At 36.5% G+C, this 12,177-nt stretch overlaps 1 protein-coding gene across 9 annotated transcripts in view; it reads left to right on the forward strand.

The window, feature by feature from the left end:
• Nucleotides 1-12,177, forward strand: part of NPAS3 (neuronal PAS domain protein 3) — a 599,161-nt gene that overhangs the window by 533,243 nt on the left and 53,741 nt on the right. For all 9 annotated transcript variants that reach the window (XM_038137151.1, XM_038137149.1, XM_038137153.1 and 6 more), the window contains one exon: nucleotides 11,893-12,011. In XM_038137151.1, coding sequence (XP_037993079.1) covers nucleotides 11,893-12,011 — 119 coding nt within the window. The remainder of the gene's footprint in view (nucleotides 1-11,892; nucleotides 12,012-12,177) is intronic.

Genomic DNA, 12,177 nt, shown 5'->3' on the forward strand with positions numbered 1-12,177 from the left:
TGTTTGATTGCTGTCTGGGTCAGGAGATCAGCGTTTTCTACAAGATGTATCTGCATTAGTGTGTTAGTGGACAGGTTAGAAAGCAAATTACAGCTGCCTTTCTTAGGCATATTGCTGTCAAGGCTCATTGTTTTGGGTTTTTACTGTACATCAGCAATAATATAGCTTCTGAAGACTGCATGTGACAGGTTAGGCATTTTATCCTTTGAGTAAACAGTAATCATGGTGTGAAGAAAGTGGGGCATTGGAGATTTTTCCCATTCTTTGAGATTTCCATTCTTCCTTTCTAGTTTGCTCCAAGGGCTCTTTGGGGATACATATATTAAGCCCTTTAAATAGTTCATAATAAATCTTTGTCTCGGGTTGATTCTGACAGTTTTTTAAAGAGTCTTTTAAGAGACAATCCTCAATCATTTACTAATCCATGGGGTGATCTTCAGACTTGGAGAAAAAAGAAACAGTTCAAGCTCCAGGATTGTGAAGATACAATGTAAAAAAAATTTAACTCAGAAAAACTCAGAAAATACTATACCGTGGAAATTTCACCAGCCATACCATGTTCTGATGGTGTCTAAAAGCTCATTCTTCAATTTACGCAGTTTGCAAACACTGAAGGAAGAAAAATGGATTACCAAAAAAAGGAATAACTATTTTTATTGATCACCTTATTGCTATTTATCATGGACCTGGCCTTGTTTTGTTCAAAGCTTGAATTGAAGGCGCATTATGGGAAAAAAAAAGTGATTGTTCCCATTGTTGAAAAATACAAAAAAATACCCCAGAATTCTGTCTGGTAAGTGTTTACTATTCAAGCCTTGTGATAAATATGCCAAAATATCTGCAGTGTGGGCTGATTTTTTAACATGCTGTTTCCTGTGTTGTATGACAGGTTCTGATTATGTCTGTCAAAAACCTTCTTAATTCCACAGTGCAAAATAAATAGATAAAGGCAGAAAATACAGTAAAAGTAAGATGTCCAGTCCACTTGACATTTGTTTTTACTAAATAATTTGAATGAATACTTTTCTAAGAATAATGCATGGCTGCAGCCCACAGAAACTACCCCTAGGGTTTTTTTCTTCAGCAGACTCAAGTCTGTCATATTTGGAGATACTTGTTCTCAACTCCTTTTGAATTTCAGTGGCATAGCACTTGTCATTATTTTCAGCTTTTTTATAAATTCTGCATAAGCAAAGAAATCTGTAAGTGCTAACTTATCTGTATAAGAATTCTCTTGGTGTACCTTAGGAATATTGTTGCCATATTTTAATTTAATATGCTACCCTGAGGAGAAAATACTGTAACAGGAACAAGGCAGCAGTTCTAATAAGGGACAAAGCTGTAGAGAAACCTGGGCAATTGGGTCTCTTACCTGTTCTTCAGCCAGGAATGTGAGTATTGGAGGTGAGGGCTGCTTCTGAGAGCACTACCAGCTGAGCAGCACGTCCCAACAGCATCAGCTAGCCACTATCCCAGCTGTGCTAGCAAATCCCTCAGAAGCTGCAGGATTAGCAGCCTGTCTGATTCATCTTATCCTGGGCCGGGTCATGGAGTGTCAATGTAACAGATGAGAAGGGACAATTGCGCAGAGAATCTTGTCATGATGGAAATGGTAACAGCATTCTGAAATACAGTTGGATGCACAGTGTAGAGGACATAAGTATTTTCATGTTTAAGTAATAGTTATATTTAAGGGATTTTAAAATGGTAATTGTTTGGCAAAGTATGAGAAAGGCTATATTTCTTCATTTTTTCCATTATTCTTTTTATTGAAAATTACCAGCATCAGTTAAACCTGGTTTTGACAGGGATAAGTAGATTCTGAGTATGTGAAAATACAATTTCTTACATTTTGTGTAAGAAAAAGTGTCACTTGACTGTATTCTGAAATATACTATTCTGAAGCCACGACATGGTGCTTAGCTCCATGCCTATTGCCACTGAATGTCCAGTGATGAAGTTATCTGTAAACAAAACATTAAACATATGCCAATTCTTCTAGAAAATTATACATATTTTCCCTTGACAACATATGGGGTGTAAATCCAACTTGCATGAGTTCTTATCATTGAACTAAATTAGCTAAAAATTTGTTTTATAAAGAAAATTATTTCTTGCCTTCCATGCTTCAAAATATTTATAGAGTAGTTATTTGCATTTGACACACAGTATGCATTCAGAAAAAGTTTTAACTTGGAAAGTAGAACAGTTTCATAGAGCCAACGTGATAGAAATCCAAAGAAGAGAATGGAAACCTCTTTGCAGTGTTAAGTAGTTGTTCACTGCTAGCAAAGATGAACCCAGATACTTGCCATGTTTGAAAAATGCAAGAGGTCAAATGCTGCCACAGTCCACACCCTTTTTTTTTCCCTTTTTCAGAGCATGAAGAGAAAATCGTGGCCCCCTCTGTTTATTGCTGCTGAGCCAGTAACTGTTCACCATTAGCAGATCAGTCTGTGTTTGCACATGTGCACTTGCCTGGTTTAAACATATGCCCAGTAGCTACATACTTTTCTAGGCAGTTTATTCAACAAGGTTACACAATTTGTGCAAAGTGATTTTTTTTGTCAGGATTCTATATGCATTGATGTAACAATCCAGTAGATACTAGCAACCAGTAACTGCCCCTTGGTTAGGCTGCATGGAAGATTCATGTATATAAAATAGTGTATTAAAGTAAACTTACAAAAGCAAAGAGCAATCATTGCAAATGTAATTTTTTTCTTCCTCTTTGGGATTCTAATTTTAAAAGCATTAAAGAAGACAGCTGCTCATGCTGTGATATGCGCTAAACAGCCTGAAGGATGGAAAAAAATATATTTGTAGCTCATAATAACTATTGACCTTTCTGATATACAGTGTTCTCTGTGTTAGCTATTCTGTTCTATCAACAGTGAAGATTGAACATGACTTTTTAATAGAAAACATGGGGTTTCAAGCTGCTTTCACAAAGGTGTTTATGTATTGTTATTTTGTATTGTAGTACAAAGACTAAGTCCTGATGCCCTTTGTCTGACATCATGTTTGTCATTAAAAAGCTCCACTGTTACTGACTGTTTCATATGAGGAATTGGCTCATAACCATTTTATAGTCGTGATAAAAGCATTGCTCCACTAGATCCAGAACACAGGTATTGAAAATAGAATCCCCCAAATATCCCAGCAGCACAAAAGGTATTTTCTGAAGAAATAGATTCCTCAAGTGGCTATATTTTCAGGGAATTCCACTAAGACTTCAAACACTCACTTTTTGTATTCATACTGTTGTTCCTTGGCATACTCAGGCTGCTGCATAATGGCTTTTGCTGGATGTCATGTGCTCCCAAAGAGTATCTTTATGATGCTGCTTTTTTTCTCTTGAACTTTGCTACTGCTTAGTTGCTTAGTACAGACACATCCACTGGTAGCAGCTTGACTGTGGCACTTGTGTATGTTTCCCTAGAGTGGGATATCCAAACATTGACTTTGCAGTGTGAGGTAACTCAGCTGCTCTCCTTTCCCTCAGGGAAAAGCTTCACCAAAAAAAGCACCTCCCCTTTGGCATATGAAAATCTGGAAAGCAACCTCTTTATTGTGATTTTTAAGCCCAAGCAGGCTGGCAATGTTAAGCAACATCAGAAGGGACTTTTTAATGTTTGTTGGAGGTGTTTTTATGCCATGTGCTGGGAAGGAACTTTAGTGGGCCATTATTGGCAGCTCTAAGCCACAGTTATTTTCACAGCTACACTCTGTAGTGTCAGTTAATGATTCACAAGTTACTAGGCAAGAGCAGAAAACTAGCAAGAAAGAAAAAATACCCTGGGTTTTCTAGTGCAAGAAAGAGGGGGAACAACATCAGCATTTAATGGCAGTTTTGTGCTGAAACAAAATGCTTAAAATTGTTTATAAGAAGCTTCTCAGCAAGGATAATGATCATTTAAATTGTGGAAACCAGCCACATCTCAAAGGAGATTAAACATCTAGTCCTCTATTCCTCACAGGACCATAAAGCCCTTGGGGAATTCAGTGAAGTTTTTGCCCTCAAAACTAGTCAGTGTCTTTTTTTCCTTTGTTGTTTTCTCATTTCCCAGTTTCTTTTCTCCATAAACATTCCTTAACAGAGGAGAGATGTACTCTTGTTTATGATACTACACTTTCCTAATATCAGGACCTCTGCTATCCATTGGGTGTGTCCTGTTTCAAACGTTTTTAGGATTACTGAAAAGTGAGTAAACAGAAAGGAAATGCTACCACTGTGCTAATTATCTTAGGGACTTTCACCGCACCTGGAAAACATAGGAGTGTTACTGACATCATATGAAACCTCATATAACACCAGGTCAGGTCAGATTATTTATTCCATTGCTTAAAATAAATTAACCTTAGATGTAAAAGTGTAGAGGGAAGTTTGAGCTTCATACGCAGGATGGTTTATTTACCACTCACTCTTAAGACCATAGCAGCTCTTCAAGAGTTGTTCTGGTCTATTGGATGAGTATGGGTACATTTGTGAGTGTTTAGATATTGAATTGAAGCCCAGTAGACTGTAACATTTTCAAACACTTTTCAGAGTTAAGTTTCCTATCATGATTAGCTCCATTGATAACAAATCTTTATCATGTTGTTTTCAAGCAAACAAAAAAAAAAACCAGTGGCTTTCACAGATCACTGACATACCAAAATTTGTTGTAAAATCTGTCTTTCAATGTCATAGTGTAACAAAAATTTTATTCATTGTTTCATCCTGGCAATACTTAATTTATAGCTCTGTCCTGGCTCTTAACTCATTCTTTATTTTACCAGATATGTAAAGATTTCTGTGGGATAAACTTTACATGGGAAGGAAATTGCATGTGCTGGGTATTAATAGCCTGATAAGACATTTCTAGACTGGAAGAAGAAGAAATAGAAGGAGATAAACAAGAAGGAAAGCTTTGAGGCATTAAAAATACTATTACTTGACCCTATTCTGGGCTGCATCCAAAGCAGCATGGCCAGCAGAATGAGGGAGGGGATTCTCTCCCTCTACTCCAATCCCCTGAGAGCCCACCTGCAGGGCTGCATCCAGCTCTAGGGTCCCAGCAGAGGAAGGACATAGACCTATATGGGAGACAGTCCAGAAGAGGGACACAAGATGATTAGAGGGATGGAATGCCTCTCATACTAGGAAAGGCTGAGAGAATTAAATTGTTCAGTCTGAAGAAGAGAAGGCTCTGGGGACAACTTAGAGCAGCCTTCCAGTCACTAAAGAGAGCTACAAGAAAGCTGGAGAGGGAATTTTTACAAGGGCATGTAGTAACAAGACAAGGGGGTGTGGTCATAAACTGAAGGAGATTTGGTTTCAATTAGATATGAGGAAAAATTCTTTACTATGAGAAGGGTGGACACTGTGTTTGCCCAAAAAGTTGTGAATGCTACATCTCTGGGAAGTGTTCAGGCCATGTTGGATGGGCTCTGAGCAACCTGGCTAGTGGAGGGGGGTGGGAACTAGACAATCTTTAAGGTCCCTTCTGACCCAAACCATTTTATGATTCTGTGATTCTGTGATTATTAGTCCAAGAAGGGTAGTTCAGAGTACTTTGGTCCTGCAAGGGTAATAGAACATTCAAAAATGTCTCTGATAATACTAAATGCCTGCCTCTGAGTTTTTACTTCAGTTTCTCCTCCATTAAGTTTAGTCAGTACCTGGGCATAGTTGAATTAAAAAGCAAACAAGGTCAGCTCATTATATGTAATATTGCAGGATAACTTTCCAAAGCATGGTTTATTTCTCTGCAGATCCAGCCATTTTTATGCCCAAACTATAGTATGCAAGTAGATCAGATATTAAGCATGTTCTCTCACTTCCTTGGCTGTTGTATCTAAATTCACTGCTACTTCACTGAGTTGTTTTTTGCTTGAATGCATGGACTTGCATCACATTAAAAAAACTTGGATACATCTGAGTTAGTCTCTTGTTCTCCCAGTTTCAAACAAACATCTAAGCTTAACAGCGTGCACTGTTACATGTGGACCATAGGGCAGTAATTCTAAAAATATTCATATCTCTAGATGTAAATATAAATAGCATATCCTTTAAAAATTGTGAAGGAAATGAAATAAATATATTACATGCAATGCTTCAATGTCAAATTGTTAGCAAAAAATAAAGGATTTTGCATAAGACAGTCTAGGCCATACCATCAGTTGTTGGATCTGGAAAATTTGGAGAGATAAGAGTAGGGGAAAAAAAAATGAATAAAAAACCATTAAAAGATCTAGCTTTCAACAGAAGTCTGATAGCATTTAGAGTTTATATGCCTTTGAATTTCTAATAGGCCTATAGGTCTGAAAACTGTATTGTCTTAATCTTGGAGGTAGGGAGACAAAAAAGAGCAGTTTATTATCTTGTCTGAAAACATTACCTAGACATAAATTCCGTATAAGAAGCCATCTTTCTTTCCATTTTTTTTTAAAGCGCTGTCCTGAATCTTACCCCTTTTGAGTGATGCCTTATCCAGCTTCCAGTATTATTCCCCCCACATAAAGGAAAGAATGGAACTAAGTCACCTAAAATTCCAGTCCAATTCTTGACTTCTTCAGTTTTACAGCAAATCGCAAAACAGAAATTTCATGAGTTTTACCCAGTCGCCTAAAAGTACCGTGAATTTCAGATCCAAATCTGGTTATTCAGGAATTCAAGTTCCTGTTTATAACTGGGACAATTTACAGCAAAAATGTTATTCCTCTTTTTAGAAACAGTATTGTTTTGGAAGAGTGAATGAGCCTTTGCCACCCAAAATGTTAAATAAGTCGTTCATATAGTCTTTGATTTCGCAGGGTGCTGAGCACACTGGTGAGACCAAGGGAGCACCTGTAGAATCTGCTATTTAGTTGTTTACTCTGTGCTCTTTAGTTGGTCTCCAGAGAGCCTCCCAGTGTCCATAAATAGGCCAAAGTGGTTCATCCAAGTAGTCCAGGAATCTTCAGCAGTTTCCTAGAACAAATTTTAGCTTCCACTATTTGCCCATGCTCAGCCTGTGATCAGCCTGAACCCACTTCACTTAAAACCATTCATTTGCACAATTGCTAAGTATAGCGACTTGCACTTATTGGAGATAAATTGTCTTAACTTACAGCTTTTGTCTTTCATTTGTTGGGTGAGTAGTTGTGAAAATCTATCCTTTAGTTTATAAAATGATCAAATTTGATCTGTAAGATACTGAGAGAGAATGATCTTGGCAAATAGTGTTTTTTTGAGAGTCACTTTTCTGATTAAAGGCAGTTAATTACTCAGGGTTAAATTTTCTTAGTCTTTTAATGCCTGATTACAGACAATAAACTGCACAGAAGAAAGAGAAACATTTATAAGCTGCATCTAGTCCAACTGAAAATTATAGATTTATATTACCTATATATCCATCTGAATATAATGATTCTCAGTTCCCTATGCAAAGGTTTGTAAGACTTTAAGAAAGTGTGAGGTTTGCAAGTGTAGAAGATAACAGGAAAAGAGCTTCATTTTTCTGACTGTTTTCTATGTTCGCTTTTTTTGTTTCTCTTTTAAGAGCTGGTGTTTGAGAATGTCTTTTTAAAAATGTATGGACATATGTTTTCTAGGAAGTGAAATGAAAGCCCGGTGAAACCTTCCTAAAATGCTACAAAATCCAGAAAATCCTTTATGTTAAACCATAAGGTACTTTTTTTCCCACCAATCTCAAATTCCTTGTTGGTTTTTTTGTTTTCCCTCTATAACTGCCTTTCTTCCTAAGAATGAGAAGCCTATCTTTTCTCCATTTGGCATGCAAAAATGCATTTTTCTCCTCTCAATTATTTTTAATGCTTGTCAAGAAAAAAGCCCAGAAGTTGGTGAACATTATTCAGCCTACTGTAGCAGCTTTTTGTTATTTAAGACATAAATCAAATGTGGAATTTATTTTTTTCCTGGGGGAAAAATTGTTTATCTAAATTTGAATGTGCTTGTGAATCACTCATAGGGACAGTACTTGTGCTGTTGCTGTGTAGGAGCAATTATTTGCATTGGTTTACATTGTTTTGCTCTATAGCATTAAAGTAGTCAGACTGCACACAGGTGTACAGTACCTCTGCAGATCCCTGCAGGATGAGAGCCATGGACCTCAGTCCTCCAGACAGCTATGGACATGTTTCTGTGCCATCAGAAGAATCAGAAGAACTCTTCCAGCACACGAAGTTAAATGATGCATGACTGGATTGTGGGGTCCGGGACCGAGATCATTCCCAAAGCAGAGCCCATTGAGGGATCAGAGATGCAGGGTTTGTTCACAAAGAAATGCTTAGAATCACAGAAGTTCACAGAATCACAGAATATTCTGAATTGGAAGGGACCCACAAGGATCATCAAGTCCAGCTCCTTAGTGAATGGCCCATACATGGATCAAACCCACAACCTTGGCATTACTAGCACCATGGTCTGACCAACAGAGCTAATCTCAGTAAGTTAAGAAGACAACAAAACAGTTTTGTGAATTGGGTGCTCTTTCATAATATCTTCCCATTTGCCTCTGTGGCTCTTACTTGAGCTTTTTAACATTTGTGACACTTCCATATGAGTACAGTAGATTGCAGCTTCGTTCCCTTTGAAATGGAAAATGCATTCCTTGTGTCTAGAAATCTCATCCTGCATTATCAGCTTTGGGAGCAGAAAGAGAAGACATTTATTCCTTTAGTAGTATCTGCTGAAGTTGTTTAAGGGCACACAAAGGCAAGTGCTTTCCCAACAGAGTACACAATTACCTGCTTTGCAAAGACAACCCAGACTTATTTTTTATACTTCTAAGTCTGACAGTGTAAAATACTTTAATTTACATGCAGTAAGCATTGACTTTTATCACATAATTAGCATTCTAAACTCACAGTTTCAGAAGTATATAACTCAACAATAGGTTTAAACTCAGTAAATTGAAGCCAGAAGCCTTATTTTTCAGTGTAAAAAGACACCTTTTTTTCTACAGTATCAAGCCAAGTGGACCTTGTTTATTTCAGGCTTATTTAAAGGTTTTAGATTATATTTTTTTAAAAAATTAAAAATTGATTGCTAGTGTTTCATTCTGGCATTCCTCAGATTGCAAGTCTGCTTTCACATAATTGAAAAAAAATTGAAAAGGTTCAGTTATAAGTGTTTAACACCAACTCCTGAGAACTCATAATGGACCATATTCCAAATTTTCCTGTGCAAATCTCACTGACATCGATGGAGCTGTTCTGTGCACATCCTGTGCATAATCACCATCAGCACTGTTACAGTACCTGCCGTGGGTGGGTGCAACTCTGAATGCAGATTTGTGCTATCAGCCCTAATGGTTCTCTACTGAGAGAAATTCAAAATGCTGTTCATAAGCTGTTCTGGGCTTTTCTGTAACCAATCCCATCTCACACATACACTCTCAGATACTTTTTGTTAAAGAAAATCAAACACTTCAGAATACATATTTGTATGACAGTCTGTTGGATAAAATATGTTCACTTTGTAATATTCTCTTAGAGGTGTAGGTTTGTACATAGTATAATAACAGCAAAATTATGTTAATCTGATGATATATGATTAAATGAGCCTAAAAAATGTCAATGCCAAGTATCCTTTATGATATGTCAGTTGTTATCCTTTCTTTCATTTAACTGTGTATGAAAGAGAAATTTTAATTTCCATTTTTTGGGAATGTTGTATGTATTACAGCCTGATCTGTTTTTGAGCAGAAGATACTGTGTGTTTAATTCTGTATGTTTAGGTAATTACCATTAGAACACAGGAGGACATATTGTACTTACTGCCTGTATTAGAGTATAATGTGCTGGACTACAACTACACTTGTTAAGCTGATTTTAGCATTTCTTCACACAGCAGGTAGCACCCATGCTGTGGCTTCTTAATGTACTCTTTAACTACTGCACTGTGCCATACAATAAAAATAATAATTAATTATGATCCTCACCTTACCAGCACTGCTGCTATCTGGGTGATTTTGCCTGCTGTTTCAGGGTTTCACTGTCCCACACCCTGAAAAATAGCTTTGCCTTCGGAGTTTTATTTCTTATGTGATATTGCTGAACAGAGCTGAATTTTTTGAGGACAGGTTTGTTGCATGGATTGTGATGGCTTCACATTTGTTCAGGTCTCCAAGGACCCACACCAATAAATGTGAAAGAGACAACAGCAGAATGGCATACTTTCCCATTTCCACCAGGATGAAAAAAATACTCTAAATTAAGTCTAACCTTAAATGTATAATCTGTCCTTGGGAGGGAAAAAAAAAGGATATAGCATCTTCAAGCTCTTGGCATCCCTTACGAGAAAAAATTGGTTCTAAGGGTCTCTGATCTTGTGTTTTAGTAAAATAGAACTGCACGGCTGACTGACAGTTCTGATCTAAAGCATTTACGTTTAAGTTTTGATCTCTCTGCTTTTGATTAAAACTAATGAGCTCATTTAATTCAAAATGGGAATCTCTGATAAGAGAAATAAGGTTGATGTGATTGGATTAGAGGGGCAAATTAAACTCTTAGAGCAGAAGTTTGTGCTTATACAGTGTATTAAAAAGCTGTTGGCGTATTATGGTGTGTTAGATGATGAGAAAAATTTCATAGTAATTCATATTTAATCAGAAGAAATGAAAGTACTAAATATAACATGGCTCTGCTTTTCCCTCGAGTGATAAAGAGCTGTACATTTAAAATGACATCAAATTCATGCTCTCTAAAACAAAAAAATCTTAAGAGACACACTAAAGAAAGGGGCACTGTTGTCAGTTATCACAACAGAGCTGAAATGTCACAAACACAAGACAAGTTGACCACATTAAATCAAGGACAATTCAATATAATCCTTAGCTCACAAACAAGTTTTTGCACTTTTGTTGACTACATAACAAATGTATTTTAAATACTTAAACACTTTCTACTAGTAGTTTGTATGGTTCGCCTAAACAATAGAAGTACAATTTCAAAATATTTCTTTTGTTCCTTTTCCTCACTGAGGAAATTTCAGTGAGGAATTCCTCACTGAAACTGAAATTTCTTCTATCTCAAATAATGCCTATTTATTGTATACTGCTCCAGAATTTTCCCATTAGCAGTATTTTGGGGATAAGTTGATTATAAGGACTAAAAAATAGGAATCATAAAGATTGTATAAAGAATAACTCAGTGCTGATGCTATTTTATCATGGTTTATATTGAGAGTCTTAAGTAATTTAAGTGGTTGCAGTTAAAGGAGGGAGAAGTGCAGGCGAGAGCTAAACTTAGGTGTGAGCAAGTAATATCCCTTCAGTTGGACTAGAAAGATGTTTCATTAATGACTAATTAATCACCAATAATTGATGATATGTTAACAGTTATAATAATATGTGTCATTTACTTGAGAATTCTTGCCTTCAGGTTGTTTAATGTTTTATTGATAATAAAGGCCCAAATTTAGCCTCAGTAATATGGAAGCCAAGGCACACAAAGTGAGACTCAGGTATCACTGCAGTTGAGGAGAGACTAGGGAATAAAAATCTGCAGAATGCGCAGCCTGTTTCAGGAGAGAATTGCTACCTAAGTGAGACTTTGCCTTTTACAAAATACTGACAAACAGGTTTTAAAACAATGTCATACACTCTAGTGACATACCCTCTAACTCCAGTCATAGCTAAATTGTGCAAGAAAGAGTTAATGAGACAAATCTCTGTTAAAAATTCTATGGGAAAAATAACTTGAAAATATACTGAGTATATGTATATTTTTGTAATTTCTTTTTTGCTAAATAAACATTTTCTAAATGAGGTAAATTGATTACAACACTCTTAGCATCCATCAGTCATTTATTTTTAGTGAGTTCAAGGATTGCACCTGAAAAATAGCTTAGAGGGGATGTATAAAATCTAAATTATGTGTATATGTATTTTTTCTATTCCCTAGTGGAATCTACAAACCCCAGTTTGCTAACCACTGACAACACTCTAGAGCGCTCTTTTTTCATCCGAATGAAATCTACACTGACCAAGCGAGGAGTGCACATCAAATCATCAGGATACAAGGTAAGGGTTGCACTGTAACATGAAATATTGACATCTTGAAATTATGTTCATTCATGTTCCAGGAATACCTTAATAGACAGAGAGAGGAGCTATTTCACATTTGCATATGTCTCATTCCTTTTGTTAAAGAATCATTAATACATATTTCCAGCCTGAGGTTTGGCTT

The sequence above is a fragment of the Motacilla alba genome, chromosome 5 (genome assembly GCF_015832195.1).
Source record: "Motacilla alba alba isolate MOTALB_02 chromosome 5, Motacilla_alba_V1.0_pri, whole genome shotgun sequence".
Lineage (NCBI taxonomy): Eukaryota > Metazoa > Chordata > Aves > Passeriformes > Motacillidae > Motacilla > Motacilla alba.